At 45.5% G+C, this 21,311-nt stretch overlaps 1 protein-coding gene and 1 non-coding gene across 4 annotated transcripts in view; one reads left to right on the forward strand and one right to left on the reverse strand.

The window, feature by feature from the left end:
* Nucleotides 1-2,616: 2,616 nt before the first annotated feature.
* Nucleotides 2,617-21,311, reverse strand: part of FEZ1 (fasciculation and elongation protein zeta 1) — a 42,329-nt gene continuing 23,634 nt past the window's right edge. For all 3 annotated transcript variants that reach the window (XM_006057668.3, XM_006057669.3, XM_006057670.3), the window contains exons 4-10: nt 19,297-19,383; nt 17,225-17,393; nt 13,845-14,116; nt 12,795-12,875; nt 10,199-10,274; nt 5,966-6,031; nt 2,617-2,970 (exon numbers count right to left, since the gene is read on the reverse strand). In XM_006057668.3, the coding sequence (XP_006057730.1) occupies nt 2,954-2,970; nt 5,966-6,031; nt 10,199-10,274; nt 12,795-12,875; nt 13,845-14,116; nt 17,225-17,393; nt 19,297-19,383 (768 nt within the window). In that variant the 3' untranslated portion in view covers nt 2,617-2,953. The remainder of the gene's footprint in view (nt 2,971-5,965; nt 6,032-10,198; nt 10,275-12,794; nt 12,876-13,844; nt 14,117-17,224; nt 17,394-19,296; nt 19,384-21,311) is intronic.
* Nucleotides 4,657-4,729, forward strand: TRNAG-CCC. The gene has a single exon. It is a non-coding gene; the product is annotated as a tRNA-Gly (tRNA).

The following is a 21,311-nucleotide window of genomic DNA, read 5'->3' on the forward strand; positions in this document are numbered from 1 at the left end:
CTCAAAGTGTCTCTGAACTTAACACAAACACCAACTGCCTGGAAATCGCATTAAAATGCAGCTTCCAGGGACTTTCCTGGCAGTTCAGGGTTAAGACTCCAGGCTTCCACAGCCGAGGGGATGGGTTCGATCCCTGGTCAGGGAAACTAAGACCCCATGTGCCGCATGGCATGGCAAAAAGGAAAAAACCTGCAGCTTCTGACTGGGGTAGAGGATGGGTGGGCGGGGGATTGCGATCTGAGCTCTTTACATTTGTAATAAATTCCTAGATGTTTTGTCTCTGCTGCTGGGCTGGGCCCCACGTGTTGAGGAGCAAGGACAGAGGAAAGAGCGATGCAAAACCAGAGGCCATGGATCTACCGTCCCACTTGGCTCCCGATGTGGACCATAGGCGAGAAACAGCAGTCACTGCTCCCACCCCTCCTCCAAGACTCACCTCCTCGGAGATGGAGCGTCTCCTTGACACTTGAGATTTATTTTTAACTGCCAGCCACTTTGATTAGCTTGTCACTGCTGCTTCAGACACCTGCTGGCAGGATAAATTGGGGGAAAGGAGCGGCTGACCCAGATATGACAAACCCAAGGCAGGAAGGCAGGGTCCTGGGGAATTCACTGCTCCCCCAGAGCTGGCGAAGCGTGAGCTGTGCTGAGGGCCTCACCCTGCTGGTGGCCCTTTGCCCTGTGACCGTGGCACCAGGGAACGCAGAGCTGCACGTGTCCCTTTCGTCACAGCTCCGGTACTTAGGTCCACGTGCTGAGCCTGAGCATCCGTACAACTACCTTGTGCTGTTTCCATTTTCCTGTAGTGGCCAGGGTGCTGTCCACATGGAAGCCCTGCTCTGTGTGGATGCCTGAGTTGGAGAGCTGCCGGCAGTGGGGCGGTTTCCCTGGTGGGTACCCCTCCCCACCAGGGGAGATTGCTACTGCTCTGTAGCAGAGCTCCAGAAAAGCAGAGGCCCAGGGAGTGAGAAAGGGCCAAGATGCCTTCTACTGTCACCTGCGTCCATCTGTGACCTTCTAGGGAGCTGCCTGTGTGACGAAGCACAGCTTTCCGTGTGGCACACAAACACCAAACTCCTAAGGAGGCGTGGAGATCTAGGTGCACAAGCGGCCAAAGCGCCAAGCTGACTCCACCACTTTGAGCATCTCTGCTTCTTGGTGTCCTCGTCCGTCTATCAGGGCAATGTTGAGACGCAAGATAATTTGTCGAGGTGATTATGCCAGTGGCAGGTACATAGCAAGTACTTGAGAAAGGTTTTTAAGACAGAAATGAAACTGTGCAATTTGCAGAGAAGTGGATGGACCTAGAGACTGTCATACAGAGAGAAGTCAGTCAGAAAGAGAAAACAAGTATCTTACATTAACGCATACACGTTGGAATCTAGAAAAAACTGTGCAGATGAACCTATCCATTGCAAAGCAGAAATAGAGACTCAGATGTAGAGAACAAATGTATGGACACCAACGGGGGAGAAGGGTTGGGATGGACTGGGAGGTTGGGATTGACATATATACACTGCTATGTATGAAGTGCACGGCCTGTAAGGACCTACTGTATAGCATGGGGGGGTAAAAGTCCTGTTTGTAGCACATATATTAAGTTAACCTTAAAAATGCATTCTGATATATATTAGGTGCAAACACTGATTCCACTTATACGTGGTACCTTGAATAGTCAAATTCATGGAGTCAGAAAGTACACTGGTAAAAGCCAGGGGGCAGGGGTTGGGAAGGAGGAAGGGGATGAGGAGTTCGTGTTTAATGAGGACAATTTCAGTTTAGGAAGGCGAAAAAACTGGGGAGTTGGATGATGGTGGTGAGAGTCACACAACAAGGGGAATGTACTTAGTGCCACTGAACTGTAAGTTCAATATGGTTAATTAAAATAGTAGGTTTTATATGACATGACTTTTTCCACAATAAAAAAAAAAGATTTTTTTTAAAAAGACAGGACTGGGGGAATCCACAGAATGAATGCCATTCAAGCCAGAAGATGGAAGCCAAGACAGTTCAGGTTGTGCCAAAGCGGAGCCCCTTCCAGACACATGGACATCTTTCACCTGCTGGCTGGTTGCAGCTGCCTGTCACCAATGCCGGGGACAGCACGTGGGAGGCGAGGGCCGCGGGGAGGTGGGGAGGACACAGACAGCCAGAGGCTACCAGGGGTCAGAAGGGGCGGTCAGGAAAGCAGCCACAGCCCCCACACCGAGAGAGCCCAGCGGAGCTCAAGCCGTCCAGCCCTCAGACCTCAGGGTGTCCACCCGGCCATCCCAACAGGAGGCACTAGAGTCGCCCTGCTTCCCCCTAAGCCTCACTTTCCAGCTGCTAACTTCCCAGTCTCCTCCCCAGCCAGTACTTCCTACCATACCTTGTGTGGCCCCATCTGGAACTGTCAAGCAACAAGATCTTAGGAGTCTGTGGACGGCCTCCTCCCTGTCTGGACAATGGCAGCGTCACCAGAACCCACCAAAGATCACAACAGGTACCACCCCATCCCCTAACACCCCACCACTGCCGTGGCCAGGAGCCTTGCGTGGAGGCAGCAACACGTCCTTTCTCTGGAGGTTTGTACCAGAGCGCCAAGGGACACCACACGCCAAAGCACATGACGCATACTAATTAAATGAAGGTTTATTTCAAAATTAGTCTTAGAGTGGAAGCTGTTTTTGAGGGCTGGAGCCAGACTACATCATGAGCGGTGACAGCATCTGCCTCCCTCCAACATGGGCGGAGAAGAGGCGACATCACCAGCCCTGCCCGACAGTCATGCATCCAAAGGTTACTAGGACTAGAAGCCAACAGCAAAGGACCCCGCGCGTTTACTCATGTTTAATCCAGGTTAAGCTATACACGTTTAAATACACGGCGGAGGCTACGCGGTGTCATGCAGTCCCTGTGGTGGGATGACTCTTGCTCGGTGACCTCCGCAGCAAGGCTGCTCCCAAGGGCAAGGTTAGGTGGGACAGAGCACTGGAAAGAGAAGAGAGAGGGCATGTCAGAGCAAGTGTGGGGCCGGACCTCCCGGCCCAGGGTGGCCCTGACCTCTCGCCAGTGTCCTGAGCAGAGAACCACCCGCCCCCTTAGAACCAGGGAAGGATGGCAATCACGTGTTTTCCTTCCAGAAGGAGAATGAGCCACTGATGGCTGGTGGTTCAGTGTAGTGATGAAGTGGGTCTTCTCTGCTGTCCAGCCACCTTGGTTCAAATCCTGGGTCTGGCTGTTATTAACCACAACCTTCGGGAATTAACCTGTGTCTGTTTTTCTTCATGTATACAGTAGCCTGTGCCTCTGCCCAGCCCACAGCATTGCTCAGAGGCAAACAGAAAGTGCTCATAAATGTTAACTAGTTTTATACATTCACTGACATTTCAGCTGATCGTGAGGGGTAAAGTCTAGCCCTTGGGCTCCCAGACTTATAGAACCCATTTCCACAAACCTCCTCTGAGAAACGGGATGCTCTTTTAAAACCTTTAAGAGCCAGAAGTTCTTCCTAATGTTGAGCCTAAATCCATCCTGCAGAAATTTAAGATTCATCTTTCTGATCCTTACAGAACAGTACAGCCCAGAGGTTCTAAACTGAGGTCTACAAGCCTTCAGAAACCGCACCCAAGGTTGTCTGCGCCTGTGGAGCAAAATCTAACGAGAAAAAGGATCTGGACTATGAATGGCAACCAGTGGAAAGTGTTACAGAGTCGATGTTTGTGTCCCCACCCAAGAATTCATGGTGAAGCCCTAACCCCCAGGTATACGTGGAGATGGAGCCTCTGAGAAAGAAAGGTTAAAATGAGGTCATGTGGGTGGGGTGCTGATCTGCTAGGATTAGTGTCCTTGTAAGAAGAAGCACAGAGGCTCTGGCACTCTCTCATCAACAGAAGAAAGGCCATGTGAGGACATAGCAAGAAGGTAGCTGCTTGCAAGCTGAGAAGAGAACCCTCACTAGAAACCCGATTTACTGGCCCCTTAATCATGGACTTCTACTCTCCAGAACTGTGAGAAAATTAATTTCTGATGTTTAAGCCACCCAGTGGTATTCTGTTTTATCAGCCTGAGCACACTAATATAGATATTAACATCCCCCAAAAGAAAGACAACCAGATGGTAGCTGTCTCTTAATGAAGTTCCCAACCACTGATAAACTAATGCTTTCCAAAAAACTGTGGATGCTAGTGTACTGGGCCTCTGGCCCTGCCTGGTCTGGTCTGGTGTGGATGCTCTGAATGTGTTCAGCCCTCTGGCTCCGCTGGACAACAGGAAGTGCAAAAGGTGGAAGAACATATTAAATGAAACCACGAAGACGAAACTAACAAGTAAAAGCCAGAATAAGGAAATTCTATGGATCGAATCACTTGGTTTTTTCATGAAATAAAATTCAAAGGATGTGAGAGATGAAGGAAAGGGGAAACTGTATATATATTAAAGTGAAAGTGAAAGTGAAGTCGCTCAGCCGTGTTCGACTCTTTGCGACCCTATGGACTGTAGCCTACCAGGCTCCTCTGTCCATGGGATTTTCCAGGCAATATTACTGGAGTGGATTGCCATTTCCTTCTCCAGGGGATCTTCCCAACCCAGGATCGAACCTGAGTCTCCCGCATTGTAGACAGACGCTTTACTGTCTGAGCCACCAGGGAATATATATTAATAGAGACTTAAAAGACATCCTTGGTGGTCCAGTGGCTAAGGCTCTGCACTCCCAATGCAGGGGGCCCAGGTTCAATCCCTGGTCAGGGAACTAGATCCCACATGCAGGAGCTAAACAGTCCACATTCTGCAAATAAAACACGGTGCAGTCAAATAAATAAAATGAAGAGATTTAAGAGAAACATTATGAAATTGTAATGTATGGAACTTCTTTGGATCCTAATTCAAAGAAATAAACTGAAAAAATTTTACAGGGAAATCTGAACACTGGTTGAAGAGTCAAAGATACTTTGGGACGGCGGGGGTGGGGGGGGCCAATGTACATGGCATGAGGGATCTTAGTTCCCCAACCAGAGATTGAACTCTTGCTCCCTGCAGTGGAAGTGTGGAGTCTTAACCACTGAACCACCATGGAAGTCCCTCAAAGATACTTTAAAATGTTGTATTTTTCTAGCTGTGATCATGATCTTGTGAGCATGTTTTAGAAATGCATACTGAAATACTTATGGATGAAAAAAGATATAATGGTTGGTATTTGCTTCAACATAATATGGAGGGGAGAAGCTGGGTATGGTTATAAATGAAACTAGATCAGCCAGGAGTTAATAATTTTTAAAGCCACATGCTAAGCACGTGACGGTTTACTACCCACGTGTCTCCAACCTCCAGGATCTAACGCCTGATGATCTGAGGTGGAGCTGATGTCATAATAATAGAGATAATGTGTCCAATAAATGCAAAGCACCTGCATCATCCCCAAACCATCCCCTTCCCCTCCCCCTGGAAAAACTGTCTTCCACAAAACTTGTCCCTGGTGCCAAAAACGCTGGGTACTGCTGTACCACACCATTTGCTCTACTTCTGCATATGTTAAATGAAAGATGAAACAGAAAACTATGATCCACAATGAAAGATGAAACAAAAAATAGCTATAAAAGGATGTAGCTAATCATGTCCCTAGTTTGCTGCCTTTCAAGTAGTCGAGATTGTTAAAGGTATCCTGAGGCTTTGTTTTTGCCAACTAAACAGCCCAAGCTCCACAGAACTTTAACAATAAGCCTTTTGTACTGGTTTGGCTGTTCTTTGTGTGGAGTCGCTCTGGTGACTCGGGGGTGATGGAATGTCCTCCTCAGGCCTCCTAGCAACATCCAAAGGCAAGGGCCCGCTCACAGTTGTCCACGGAGCTCCCCGGCCCTGCCTGGTCTGGCCCAGTGTGGAGGCTCTGGGAGGCCCACAGTGTGGGCTCTGTGCATCCGGCCGACAAGAGTCCTGGGGGAGGGGAGCCCCGGAGGTCACTTCTGCTCCCAGAGACCTGGGCGGCTCTTACCTTTTAAAATGTAGTCCGTCAGCAAAGTGGGAACCTTCTCATTATCCTCCTTCATGGCAAAGAGAACTGTGGGAGGGGAGAGAGAAGAGTCAAGACAAATCAGGACACATAGCTCACTTCTGGGCCAGACAGTCCACCAACCCAAAGACAGTGAGAGGAGTCAAGGAAATCAGACACTTGCTGAGTGTTGAGCAAAGTCTAGAAGCCTCTGTCAAGAGCCAGCATTCACCTGCTGGTGAAGGAGAAGCCACCAAAAGGATCAGGGTAGCCCTACTGATGAGTTGACGTCCTCTTTTCTCTTATTTCTCTTTTTCTTTTAGTCTTTCCTTTTTGTAGGCATGTGCTCATCTGTAATTTCCCCATCACCTATGAATTATGTGTCTTTAATGATCATAAAAATAAATAAAGCCATTTAAAAAAGGAATCAACTTTCAGATGCAATCCAAATGTTAAGAATACCAGCTGTCACACTGCTGAAACTCTGACAAATCGGTCTTTAAAGACATCCTATTCATACAGATATTATTAGGAAAGTTCTCATCTCCAGTTTATTAAGAGCAAATGAATTTAATTCAACAAATATCTTTTACTTTATGCCCAGTACAGCGCTAGAATTTGTGGAAATGCAAAAGTACTGATGACCTTCAAGGAGCTTACAGACTTTTTGTTGAAAAGGGATATGAACTACATATGAAGCGAACAATAGGAAAGTGATTAAAACTTAAGGTTCTTCATAGAAGAGATTTTTCTGTTATTAAACTAAGAAGTACCTTCTCGTATTCATTATTCATGATGCAGAAGTCAGCGCTGTAAAAAAATCCTTCAAAAAATATTAATATCTGGACCTTGTTTATACTATCAAAAAACGAGGGAAGGGATGGGAGTATCCAACAAGAGATTTCATCATCAATAGATGCCTTAAGTAAACTCTGGTATATGCTATCTATGCCACCTCAAACAGCTTCATAAAAAAAGATAGATGTGTATGTATACAAGACATACTTATCAATGAAGAAAGGAGGTTGTGGAACTTAATATATTAATTTTAAAAGAGTAAATAATAAATGTTAACATTCATAGAAAAAAAATCTGGAAGAATGTGCATGAAACTTAAAAGCAGTTACCTCTGAGTATGAGGCCCCAGGTCATGCTCTCTTCGGCATCATATTGCTATAAGGTCCAGATTTTTTCCATGAACATGTATTACTCTTTTTTTCCACTGGATACAATAATCTTTGCACTTAATTTCATTTTTTTAACTTTTTTATTTTATATTGGGGTATAGCCAGTTATCAGTGTAATGTGATAGTTTCAGCTGGACAGGGAAGGAACTCAGCCATATATATACATGTATCCATTCTCCCCCAAGCTCCCCTCCCATCCAGGCTGCCACAAAACATTGAGCAGAGTTCCTTGGGCTGTACAGAAGGTCCTTGTTAGTTATCCATTTTAAATATAGCAGTGTGTACATGTATTGCTTTTTGCAAATGAAGAAAACACTGAAGATCAACTGGCCCTGATGACTGAGGTCAGGAGGCAACTTGAAAATCGAGAGACTCCCCAGTCTATTCCCAGGTCCTGTTCTCCATTGATTACCTTAACAAGCTGCAAATCAGGGTCATGGAAGGTGAAAGTCACTCATTTGTGTCTGACTCTTTGCGACCCTATGGACTGTAGCCTGCCAGGCTCCTCTGTCCATGGAATTTTCTAGGCCAGAATACTGGAGTGGGTAGCTGCTCTCTTTTCCAGGGGATCTTTCCAACCCAGGGATCGAACCCAGGGTTCCCACACTGAAGGCGGATTCTTTACCATCTGAGCCACCAGGGAAGCCCACTTGACTCCAAAACTCAGGAGGGGGTAAGAAACAGAGGCTGACATTGGCATGAGTCCATGGCCAGGTCCAGAAAAAGACTGGACCTCAGGCCATTCAGGCAATGGTTTGTTTTCTTTCTTCTGTATTTTTAGACATGGATTCATTTCAACATAACAGGCTGAAAATACGTTGCAGCTGGGCATGCGAAGACTAAAATAAATGCTGCCCACCAAGAAGATAGCAATAAAAATACAATAATTGCACTCAGCCCAGCCAACATGTGACTCAGGTGGTCTCCAAAATCCAAAATTTACAAGAATTGTCCAGTCCTCAGAGCCAGTCTTGGGCTTATGTTCTTGACTCAGGAGTTGGGAAAAGAGGAATTACTGTTTACAAACCCATACACAGATGTGCCAAAAAAGAGAGCTCTCATAACATGCAGCAAAGTTGTTATTCAGGGAAGTTGGCAGCTTTTTTAAAAAGAATAAAATATTGGAATGTGGTATGTCTATACGACAGAAGAGAGAGCCATAAAAAGAATGTTAACCAAATGTTAACTGATGTGACTAAAATCATGATATGAAATTTAATAGCCTGTGTAATCCCAACTATATGGGAAAGACATAAAATACTATGGTTGAAAAACACCATATAGTAACCACAGTGAAGGGAGGAAGAAGCTATTTATTTTCCTTTATTCACATTTCTATGTTTCCAAAGTATTCTAAATGATGGATATACTCTAGCCCTAATTTTTTAAATGAACTTCAAAGTGTACACAAACCACCGTTTCTTGATTAAAATGAAAGGATTTCACACTAAATTCCTGAATGGGGATCTGTAATAAATTTATAGCTCTTTATTTTTTAAAAAACAGCATGATAGAGTGCTCTACAATTATCAACCTTCACAATTTGTCCAAATTATTTTCCAAATGCTTGCTGCTTGTGAAAACACCAACACCTATAAATGTCAGCTCGTTTCTATCTGCTCCCATTAAAAAAAAATCTTACTGCATATTTATGCAAATAAAAGAGCTTCAGATGAGTTAAGAGGAAGCTGATGCACTTTGAATTTAAACTTCCAGGTTCTCAAGGACATGGTGTCTATTGATGGAGGCAAGATTTCCATTTATCAGAAACTTCTTTCGTTCTCCAAAATGATAAAAATGAAATCTTTGGAAACCTTAAGCAAGGGGCCCAGGAGGTATCTATCTTCTTCAGCCAAATAGATGAAGACCCCCTTCCCTCTCCTTAGGCATCAAAAAGCCCTACGGCGGCCCATTCCCTCTGAGGCAGCACAGCAACGACGGGCATCCCGTTAGTGTGTTACTCAATGCAGAGCGCGGTTGCCAGGGTGATGGATGGCCTTGTGATTTACTGAGCCCTTCCTCACATCTCAGCCTAGGATTTTTCTCTTCCTAAAAAATCAAGCGGACACTGATGGCTAACACCCTGTGGCCCCAGCCCTTTGGGGGCTGTAGTGTCTGATGGGTATCGAGAGATTTTGCCTAAAAAGGCTCCCGATCACAGGCTGTTTTCCCCAACCGCTCTGAATGCTTGCTAATATTACTTGACAATAGAGTCAGGGCCTGGGAGGAAAACCAGAATCTATTCTCTCCCATCAGCCTTACCCCACCCAAGAAACCTTGCTTCTCATTAAATACAGTCAGTCCCTTAGAAGGAGCTCCCTGCTTTGGGAACACAAGGCAACCTCAAACTGCAGGCAAGGCGGAGAGCACACGGCCTTGAGACCTGTGGATGAACTACAGAAAGTTCCCCTGCTCAACCTCCTCCATCTGCTTGTTTTTTCTGGCAAGTCTCTTCCCTTCCAGGAACCAGGAAAAGACAAAGCAGCTCATAGTATCACTGAAGAGCTCTTTAATTCTGCCCCATGGAAGGGACATGATGCAATGGTGTGGAGCACATTTTGATCCATTGAAACTGTACTGCTATGTTTAAAATAGATAATCAATAAGGTCCTATTGTATAGCACAGGGAACTCTGCTCAATATTCTGTAACAACCTAACTGGGAAAAGAATTTGAAAAAACAGATGCATGTATACGAATAACTGAATCACTCTGTTGTATATTTGAAATTAACACAATATTGTTAATCAACTGTATTCCAATATAAAATAAAAAGTTAAAGGTGGGGATGGGAGGGAAACTCAGGAAGGAGGGGATATATATATATACACACATATATATATATAGTTATGAGTTATTCACATTGTTGCACAGTAGAAACCAATACATTTTAAAGCAAATTATCCTCCAATTAAAAATAATAATAGTAACAAAAATAAAAAAGAAATTGCCCTGGGGAAACCTCAGGCCCGAGACACCAAGGGTATAACTCACAGGGCAAGAGGGACAGAAATGAGCAGTTGATCTGGCTGAGAATGGGAGGAACTCACTGTTAGTCAGCATCTGGAGGTCTTCCACTGACGGGGGCGAGGCCTTCTTCTCGTAAGGGATGACTGTGTTCAGGTACTAGGAGACAAACAGGACATGCTGCACGTGAGACAGAAGTCCCATTCCCGGGGCCGAGATAGGGGTCGACAACTTGCACAGGAACTGGGTTTTTCTCTAAAAAACACGCACTCCATCAAATCTGATGTTCTCAACAACCTACATGACAGTGTGCGCACCATTGTTTCAGGATTTCCCCCCATCTTTGGAAAATGTCTCTTTTAAAGGAAGACTTTATCATAATTAAGATTTATACAATTCTCACAAAACAGTAGGATACAAATTCTGAGTTCCCATAGACTATGAACCAGGAGACACTGGAACATATCTAAGGACATAAAGAAGAGTGCAAAAATGCCACGGTCTAAAGGTATTGAAATCAACAGAGTCTGTTCTGTCATCATGGAATTATGTTAGAAATCAATATCAAAAGATATTTGAAAATAACCCCCATATTTTGGTTCATGGTGCTTTTCATGTCTACTATATCCTTCTACTTTTCTATTTATTCTATTAATTTTTGAGAGTTTGATACTGAAACTCCAACTAAAAATCTTAATTTATCTACTTAAAAAATAATTATAATATATAGTGGAACTATATGTAACTTCAGAGAAGGCAATGGCAACCCACTCCAATACTCTTGCCTGGAAAATCCCATGGACAGAGGAGCCTGGTAGGCTGCAGTCCATGGGGTCGCTAGGGAGTCAGACATGACTCAGCAACTTCACTTTCACTTTTCACTTTTATGCACTGGAGAACGAAATGGCAACCCATTCCAGTGTTCTTGCCTGGATAATCCCAGGAATGGGGGAGCCTGGTGGGCTGCCATCTCTGGGGTCGCACAGAGTCAGACACGACTGAAGCGACTTAGTAGTAGTAGTAGTATATGTAACTTTGTTCTGTATTTTCCAGGTCTCCTGTAAATATGTTATCATACTTTCGTAATTTAAAAAAATAAAAAAGAAAGTAAAATTCCCTCTTACCAAAAGTAAGACTTGATCATACTAGCCAGGAAAAGGGTCCCTCCAACTAACAAAGTCTTCTTTTAACACTAGAAACTTTTTTTTTATTTAGGAATACTGGTGAGCTTTTGGTCCTCCAGGCTAAAAGCAGAGAACATTTTACGGGCGTATGATATTTTCTTCTCCTCTGCAGTGTAACTAGAGAATGAACGCTTTCTCTTTTGTCAAAATGACTAGTGAGAAAACCTCAACCCCGCCCAGGGTCTGGGATGTTGGTTTTGCTCCCTCTGGTGGAGATGAGGTGCTCCTACAACAAAATCATCTTCCTGTCCAGTGGGCTATCCAAAAGCACTGGCCAGAGGGACCTGGAAGGTCCTGAGGGAGCCTGACATCACGATTGAGAAAAGCTCTAAAGCACGAGGCTTGTGTTTTAGCCGTGGCCTTGCCACTAGCAGTGTGGCCTGGGGGAAAATTGCCTAATCTCTCTGGGCCTTCATTCTACCTCTGTGAACTCAGGGGACCAAGTTACATGTTCATAAAATCTCTTCCCGGGAGAGCTCCAGGAGATGGTGAAGGACAGGGAAGACTTACCACGGGGTCGCAAAGAGTCAGACACGACTGAGCGACTGAACAACAACAACAAAAATCTCTTCCCAGCCTGTAGCTCCAGAATTCGAATACTTAGGATTCAGTCACAAACAGGTCTAAAACATACAGTTTTGTGCACGATCTCAAAGGTGTCTTTGGACATACCGACTTTCTCTGTTAGACTATGCACTCCATGAGGGCAGGACCAGGACTCACTCATCTATGTACTGCCTGGGGGCCTAGCAACAGAGCTCAGCACATGGCAGGCACCAGAGAGCCAGAAATGCAAACCATTTCTCAGGGAAGTAATTGATTAAGTGAAGCCAAACTGGAGACCCCGCAGTGTGGGTTACAGTCAGCAAGGCAGCTGAAGAGGAAGTCTTGGTGGGACTGGCTCCGCTAGGAGGCCAGTGTGCTTGCTAAGTTGCTTCAGTCATGTCTGACTCTGTGCAACCCTACAGACTTTAGCCCACCAGGCTCCTCTGTCCACGGGATTTCCCAAGCAAGAATATGGAGTAGGTTGCCATGTTCTCCTCCAGGGGATCTTCCCAACACAGGGATCAAACCAGCATCTCTTGATCTCTTGTGACTCCTGCATTGCAGGAAGATTCTTTACCACTGAGCCACCACGGAAGCCCAGTGTGGTAAAGCTAATTAAGCTCTTGGACAGCATCTTTCATGAAGCAGGTTCTCCTTTAACACATTTTGTTCTGAAAGCAACTGAACTCACAGGTCTACAAGGAGTGTTGAGTTTTCATCATGGCCTCTAATACAAAAGTTCAAAAAACCATTTGCCTTTAAAAAGACACATTCTGCTTCTCCTTCGAATGGAAGACCCTAATGGAAGAAATTGTTAGGACATCCTCCCACGCCCTCAATCTTCCCCCATGCTGGGATAATTCTAGTGTATCCCCATCCCCCACTTTGTTGAGGAGACCGAGTGGCAAGAGCCTGGGAAGGAAACTGGGAGCAGAGAGACAGGCCGTACCTGCTTGTCACTTCCCGAGGGGCCGAAAGTCTGGCGGATGCCACTCTGCAGGATGTTGGAGATGCCTTCCATGCTGAAGCGCTGGGGGAGGACAGCGAGACTCAGAAGGGCAAGTCTTCCCTAAGCTACCCAGACCTGTCAGCTTCTACACCATCCCAGATCAGGGCCTCGGGGTTTTATAACTAGAAAGTAAAGACCTGGGCTATGAGACAGGCCAAAATTTCAGCCTGTGCTTTGCAAGAAGAAATAGCAGCATCTCAAAGTCTCTTATCTGAGTAAGTCCCTTGGGTGATAAGACTCAACACCCCCCCTCCACCTCTCCCAGGCACTCCTGGGTTTCCTCATTTCAGCCTGTTATGTAAATAGAAAAATAAAGCAGCACAAGGAAACTTGGACAGATGACGATGAAAATGTCTCAGGGAAGAAAACAAAATGCCCAGTCATTGGGAAGGATGGATGTGAAGCACTTGTCCTCATCCAGGAAGCTTCTTCCAAAATGCACATGCCCGAGGCCCCATTCAGTAGCTCTCGGGGAGAACTCAGAAATAGGTATTTTGAGAAATTTCCTTAGATGATTCTGCTGAGCCTCCCTGATTGAAAACCACTGGTTGGAAGAATCTGGTCACTATAACAAGGTGTCATAATTTTCAATCCTGAAACACCCCAATGACCTCCTATAGAGATGAGTCAGAACTATAAATTGCTGGTAACAGGGACTCTGAACCCAGAGTCCCAGGGCACAACTCCACTCAGTCTTAAATACCGTCACCCCACTTCCTAGAGTCTTGCCTATTAAAGCACATAGCTGTACTCATTTCTCTTCTAGAGTTACAGCCTGTCTCCTTCAATTAGACCAGGCGTCCTCTGGGAGTGCAGAGGAGATGGGTGGGCTCTTCTCCTTCTCGTGGCCCCACTGTCTGCCAGGGGTTCCTGCCCAGTCATGGCTCAGGACAGGTCTGTCTGGGGCCACAGCTGGTCTGGTCCCAGGACCCGCAATGGGGACCCCAGAAGCTGAACACCCCTGGTCCTCGTGCTGGGCTGTCCTCTTACCTTGAGAGGCATCTGGCTTCCCTTGTCTATCCGGCTGCTCTGCAGGCTCAGCCCTTTCTCTTTCCTCCTCTTCTTCATCAGTTCTCGCTGCTCCTTCTGCTTGTTCTGCACCTCAATGAGCACCGTGATGAAGGAGTTCTTCACTTCCTTCTCGAACTCCAGCTCGTCCCGGCGGGCCAGCTGCTGCACCAGCTCCTCCGAGAAGTCTCGGATGGCTCCCTCTACTTGGTCCAGGAGCTCCATCAGCTCAGACCCAGACATGTGCCTCAGGCCTGCAGGGGAAGACCGTCCTGCAGGGTCACTGCCTCCAGCCCACAGGAGAAGCTCCCGGGGCCTGGAAGGACCTGCACGATTCAGGCGCATGCCAGAGGGGAGGACCAGTTATGGACTGTGAAAGAAAACATCATCTCGGGAAAACAAAGGGGAGAGAAAAACCAACCTCGGGGGAGACCTGTGGACTCTGTCCACAAAAATGCAGGTGGACAGACATGTGACATTTGATCGCTTGATTGGTCTCCCTAGTTTTCCTCTGTCTCTATAATATTCCTCAGGCTTCCTAGATGGTGCCAGTGGTAAAGAATCCACCTGCCAATGCAGGAGACACAAGAGAGGCTGGTTTGACCCTTGGGTGAGGAAGATCCCCGGGAGTAGAAAATGGCAACTCACTCTGGTATTCTTGCCTGGAAAATTCCACGGATAGAGGAGTCTGCCGGGCTACTGTCTATGGGGCCGTAGAAAATTGGACACGACTGAGCGACTGAGCACATATAATATTTCTCACGTGAAATGGGTCAAGAATTGGGAGAGGGGGACATAAAGATTTCAACATCTGTGTCGAAGAGCAATAGAGAGGTGGTGTCTATTCCCAAAATCTGATCAAGAGAGAGCCAACAGCAAAACAGGCAGAGTCATCTGAGGCCTCTCTACACTGACTGTCCTGTGTCACAGCATACGTGTCCAAAAATACGTGAGACATGCAAAGACAGGCAACACACATGGGAAAATGAAGCCTGGCCTGTTGGCACCGAGTCTTCTGCTAGTGTTAGAGAAAAGAAAAGGGAACCTGGGAGAACAGAACACAGATCACTTTATTTTAAATTCTTATCCCCTCAGACTTCTTCATTTAAAGTAGATCCGGGAGCATCTTTTCGAATGTATTCCTTTCTAATGGCATCTTTTGTTTCTTCTACATCAGAATCCATTTTCCTCTCTCTTTGTGTTCCCTGCTTTGCCCGGGGTATTTGCTGACTTACTTCAACCTTCTCTTTCAATTCACTCTTTGGAGTTGTCCTCCTCCTTCTGTTTTTGCCATTTAACTCTGCGTTTCAGCTGTTTTCCCCAGTCTTTCACCGAGCAGTTCTGTGTATGGGACCTTTGTGTGGCGGAGAATGGCCTGATTGGAGCCTCTGTGAGTGCAGTGCCGGGGCCAAACCCATGGCTCCCAACAGATTCTTTCTGCTAACATCGCCCTGCTTCCGCTCTCTGGAGCCACGGTCTTACTTATCGGACGCGGTCCCTCAGGTCACGCCTCTGTTTTCACCACTATTCTCATCAGAGTTTGGACTTTTATACCCTAACCATCCCGCCTTCCCTCTCTGTCGTTTGTTAAGTCCTGCTACCCCCATGCAAATCCACTTCCAGGGAATGTGGCCCTTCCGGCAGCATGGTTACCATTATCCCTACAGACTGATACGCTTATAACCGTTTTTGCCACTGGTGCTACATCTTTTAATTTCATGCTTCATCTGCCTCTTTGTTTGCAGGATCATAATTACTACAAACCTGTGTCAGAGAGTTAATACGATATGCAGATTAAGAGTGTGGACTCTGCAGCTAACCTGCCTGCCTTCAAATTTTGGCTCCACCCCTTATGACCTGAAGGTGGTGTAGGGGCAAATACGCATTAAAAATAAGAGGCTTGGGGCTTCGTTGGTGGTTCAGCAGTTAAAACTCCATGCCTCCATTGTTGGGGGTCTGATTTGATCCCTGGTTGGGGAACTAAGATCCCACGTACCACATGATGGGGAAAAAAAGAAAGAGGCTCGATTCTCCCTGTTGAAAATAAGGGAAGAGACTTTCCCCCCTCCCTTCCTTCCCTTTTCTTCCACAATCTCTTTCTCTGTCCTTTTCAAATGTGTGTCATTCATTTTCATGGCTAAATACACCTCCTGCCAGTCTCAGGACTCAGGAATGTTTCCTCAAGGATCTGGGAGCCACTGCTTTGAAAAGTCATCACCAAGAAACAAAACAGGGGCCTCACTTGTCACCTGACTCCAAATTGCAAAACCTCCTCAATACAATGGGTTGTGTCCAATTGCCTGTAGGTAAAGGTGAGATTTCTTTCTGGTTTTGCAAGCCCCTTGGTGGATGACTGTGATAAGGAGATCAAACCAGTCAATTCTAGAGGAAATTAGTCCTGAATATTCATTGGAAGGTCTGATGCTGAAGCTGAAGCTCCAGTACTTTGGCCACCTGATGCGAAGAACTGACTCACTAGAAAAGACCCTGATGCTGAGAAAGATTGAATGCGGGAGGAGAAAGGGATGACAGAGGATGAGATGGTTGGAAGGCATCACCAACTCAGTGGACATGAGTCTGAGCAAGTTCCAGGAGTTGGTGATGGACAGGAAAGCCTGGCAGACTGCAGTTCATATCGAAAAGAGTTGGACACAGCTGAACTGATTGAACTGTGATATGCACCATATTCTGGCTTACTGCTTATTCAATAATAAAATTGTTTCCTTTCTCCTTTACTGTGAAAAGGTTTCTCAGGTGGGGAGGAGATATTATTTTTAAATCATATTTCCCCAACAATGGCCTCAAACAAGTCACTTACTCGTCCAGAAACTCAGTTAGCTCAGTCCTAATGGGGCTGCTACAGGCATGAAATGAGATTATGCATACAAAGTTTTAGAACAGAATTTGGCACTCCAAAGCTCTCTAAATATACGAGCTATTATTATCATCACTGTTTGTAGATTTTTTTCATTGACTTTATGGTAGCATCATGTGGGTTTTCACGGGGTGCTCTGTGCATCATGTGGGACCGTAGTGCCCCAACCAGGAATTGAACCCACACCCCCTCTGTTGGAAGTGCAGAGTCTTAACCACTGGACTGCCAGGGAAGCCCACCAGGGAAGCATCATTTGGAATAGTGAGTTCAGATTTCCTCTACTTGTTCTTTGGTTCATTTCACCATTTTAATTTTGCTTGATTGCCTCCTCCCCACCCTCTGTGATGCGAACTTCTCTACTGATATACAGTAAGAACAGTGACATCAACTCCCTAGATCCTGAGGCTCTGTTACTGGCACGTGAAGCTCACGCCCTACCCAGCAGAGCTGAGTTCATCCTTCACGAGTCCACCCCCAGGACCCTCACCTTCGTAGGACCAGTTGTTGTTGAAGGTCTGGGTCAAGGCCTGCATCTCCTGCAGGAGGACCGAGTCCGCCTGGGAGGAGGTTTCTCCCCCATCCTCCTCTTCCAGGACCTCCTCTTCCTCTTCAGGGTCGGGGGAATTCTGCATCATTTCCTCAATCTCTTCAATCACCTGAAGAGGGTACACAAGAGAGCACTCACTCTTCTCTGCTGCAGGAATATCTCAGAGTGAAGGATGATCAATGAAGGATGTGCCTAATTTGCTGTCTTTGTAAAATTCCTAAAGCAACATTGTTACTTAATAAATATTGAATAATAATAAAAATAGATCTGACCGAAGGCTTGCAAACATTCTCCTTTAATGCAAAGCCCTCTTTAATGTCAAACCTCTTCCAAGAACACCATTTAGATGAGTGCTTTATTGGAAATAAACTGCTCTTTCAGGAACCAAAGCAGAGCTGCCTGGAAGGGAACATTTACTTCAATTTGCTGAGCACTTTCTTCCTGAGTGGAAGAATATTTCATCCACCCAGCTCAAACACAAAATCCAGTCCATTCATTGTGATGATGCTTATGACCGGAAATGGCCGTGTTCCTAGGACAGCTCAAACTCATGTACTGCTTTTCACATAGAGGAAAAGAGCTCTGCCTCCAGAATTCACCAGGACAAGAACTAAAGCTGGCCAACAAGTACAAATCAAGACAAATAGTAATAGAATAAGTAGGGTCTAGACAGCAGGAAATAGGTAAGAAACTCAGCTATAATCTAGACTATTGTACGGGACTGGTTCTAGAAGATGAGAGTAAAATTGGATAACTGCCAAAAGGGAAAAGTGTGAACTATTGAACAATGCACAAGACTTTGGACACTAATTGTTCACACGTGAAAAAAAGGGAATGAGCAAAGGCTGCTTCTTTGGAAGGAGCCATTGATGAGTCTGGTCAGAACAGAGCATCTGTATATTTGTTCTCGATGCTGTGATGGGCTCTGGCTCCAAGGCCACTGGTCACTGAAGTGGGTTCCTTTATGTTAGGCTGGACCAAAGATAAAGGCGCTTAGAGTTCCCTCCTTTGGAATAATTTCCATTTTATTCCAAAGCTTCCACATCTCCACTCACAAATGTTGGGGATACTTAAGCCGTTCATGGAATACAAGCAAATGACATGACCCCTCTTTGGAATTTTATGGCAGAGTTCCTCTTTCCCTCGAAGTCGTTATCATTGAATTTGGATCACTGAACTGCATTTCCTCCCAAAATTCACAAGAATAAATGCTAGTACCTCTTCTTTTCAATCCAGTTCCCTTTAATCTCTTGATCCTTATCTGTTTATATCCCACCCTTTACCACAGATATGAAAGAGTTCCTTTTACTGAAAAGCACTTTCTGGCACCAAAGGCTCCTGGTAGAGCTTTTTCAGAATCGCTCTGTGAAAATGCTTGAAAGGTGCCTGCTCAAAGCAAGTGCCCATAAATAGTTGTTGACTGAAAGGTTGAATGAGGAATCCAGAGACCCAGGAGTATTCTCCCTAAGTAACAAATTATTAAAACCAAAATGTAAGTAAGTCAATAAAACGTGAAGCATTATATCTTTTTTTTTTTTTTTTTTTACCAAACGAGTGTTTCTAAGACTCTTTTAGGAAGGTTCAACATTTGCAATGTTTTATGAAATATGAGAAAATATCCATCACTTGAAAGCCTCATCTGTCATTTCTATTCTCGTGAGAACAAGGATTTGGGACCCTTGTTTAAGTATCTTGACACCAAGTACAATGAGTTGCAATAAAAAGGCTTAGCAGGAAATGGAGGCAGTAAATGCTGGGCCCCTCTCTGGCTGTTACCAAACACGGACCCCACCCGACGCACATGTCAGGAGTTACATTCCCATTTATTGCAGGTGGGTAAACTGAGTCTTAAAGAGACATGCAATCCCTTATCAAACACACTCTCAGTCATGACATAGCCACCACAAGACCATACATTTTTCTGTCACCTTAAAGGGATGTGGCAAGTGCATACTCAAACTTTTTCTCTATCAAAATAACCAAAAGTCCCAAGAACCAAGACATATTCATACCTGATCTGCTGTGAGTAGAGGCTCCTCATTGATTCCAGAATCGTGTTCGCTCTTCTCATTGAACTCTTCCTCTTCTTTCTCATGGATCTGAAAGGGGTAAAGAGGGGGGATGGAATTCTGGTTGACCATCAGCAGAACTAGGATTCTCTCCAGTCTCTAGAACCGATGGCACTGACAGAGAGCACCCTGGCTACCCACTGTGTAAAGAGAGAATCTGAGAGGTGTGCAGAGTTTCATTCAATTCCAAGAATACTCCGTCCATACAGCATACATCACTGGGTCCAACATGGTCAGAAAAAGACAGTGAGGCGTGTGTAGCCAGCACCATTCTCACCCAAGGGGAGAAGCATAGTTGTTTAACCCATAGACAGGTCACCTTCAGGTGAACAAGGAACCTTCTCAAGGTGAATAATAATGGCAATCAACTCCTGCAGCAAAGGCACATCTGTTTATATAAGGAGTTTCAACTGGGACTCTGTTTTCAGATTTTACTTTAGATGGCGCTTTAGTGGTAAAGAACCTGCCTGCCAATGAGGAGACACGGATTTGATCCCTGGGACGGGAAGAGTCCCTAGAGGAGGGCAGGGCAATCCACTCCAGTATTCTTGCCTGGAGAATCCCATGGACAGAGGAGCCTGGTGGGCCACAGCGTCACACAGAGTCAGATACAACTGAAGCCACTTAACATGCAGATATTATAAAGGGTGAGTTGTTCCAGCCCAAAGAGTCATGCTTTTAAAATGTGACAAAAAGTCATCGTGTTGGAATCTAGGCATGGTGTCATAGCTGATGAAGGATGAAGGATGTGTCAGAGCTCCACAGGACATGCCATGGAACAACCTGACCACACAAACCAAAGAACAAACTCCAATGGCAACAGCAAATACTGAAATATTTGCACTGTCTCCAAATTCCATCCCAAGCAAGACTGAAAGTCGACAACCATCGAGGTTCTAGATGTTGAAGCCCGGCAAGGTATTCACAACGTGTTTGACTTTACTACCCGTGTCCCAAGAGGCCTGGTACTGCTGGTCAAATCCTGCACAAATAAGCACAGAGCTGGGAAAGATTGCAGGCAGGAGGAGAAGGGGGGAGACAGAAGATGAGATGATTGGACGGCATCACCAGCTCGACAGACATTAGTTTGAGCAAACTCCAGGAAACAGTGAAGGACAGGGAAGCCTGGACTGCTGCAGTCCGTGGAGTCGCAAAGAGTAGGACCTGACTGAGTGACTGAACAACTAGCCATTAACAAACTAACAAGCTGTCTGTGTCCAGGAGTCTCATTTGAAAGTCATCTCCAGCCTGGCAAGAAGTGCCTCCAAGAAACCTTTCTGCAGACACCTCTCATCCAGGAATCAATTTCACTTGTACACCAACAGCTGGCATGCTGGTCTGACTGACTACTGGGGATTACACATTTCCTGTTCTAATTAGCACCCCCAGGAAACACCCCGGTTCCAGTCCAAGCAGTCATGTCAGAGGGAATCCATCCTCAGAAACATCTCCCTGTTTCCTTAAACTCTACGTTGGCAGGCACCCCCAACAACATATGACCTTCTATCTACTTTTGCTTAAAACCAGGACTATGTCATAAAAAAACAAAAACAAAAAACTTAAATACATCTCAAAGGCCATCTGCTCTCAACCTGGGTAAGGGGTAGGACAGTGAGGTAATGAGATTATTTGAGGGGCTTTTGTGCCAGATGGTGACATCTATTTCTGCTGTCGAACCCATATGCTCCTCTCTCTGCCAAGCCCACCACCTGTGGTACATGCCTGCTTCCCACAGCTCCCAGCTGTGCAGAAGGAAACTCCTGTAGCCACGGCTTCTTCACAACTACTCTCTCATGGTAGAACTTTCTTTAGGGCTAGGAAGTCCTGTGGTAGGAGTTAGGCTCCTGTTCAGAAAGTTTTATTTTCTTGTTTGGATTATTTTTTATAATAATATACAAGCATCTGACAGCCAGTGTTAGTCTCTAAGCAGAATTTTGTTCTAGTAAGTCTATTTTTTA

The sequence above is a fragment of the Bubalus bubalis genome, chromosome 5 (genome assembly GCF_019923935.1).
Source record: "Bubalus bubalis isolate 160015118507 breed Murrah chromosome 5, NDDB_SH_1, whole genome shotgun sequence".
In the NCBI taxonomy this organism is placed as follows: domain Eukaryota; kingdom Metazoa; phylum Chordata; class Mammalia; order Artiodactyla; family Bovidae; genus Bubalus; species Bubalus bubalis.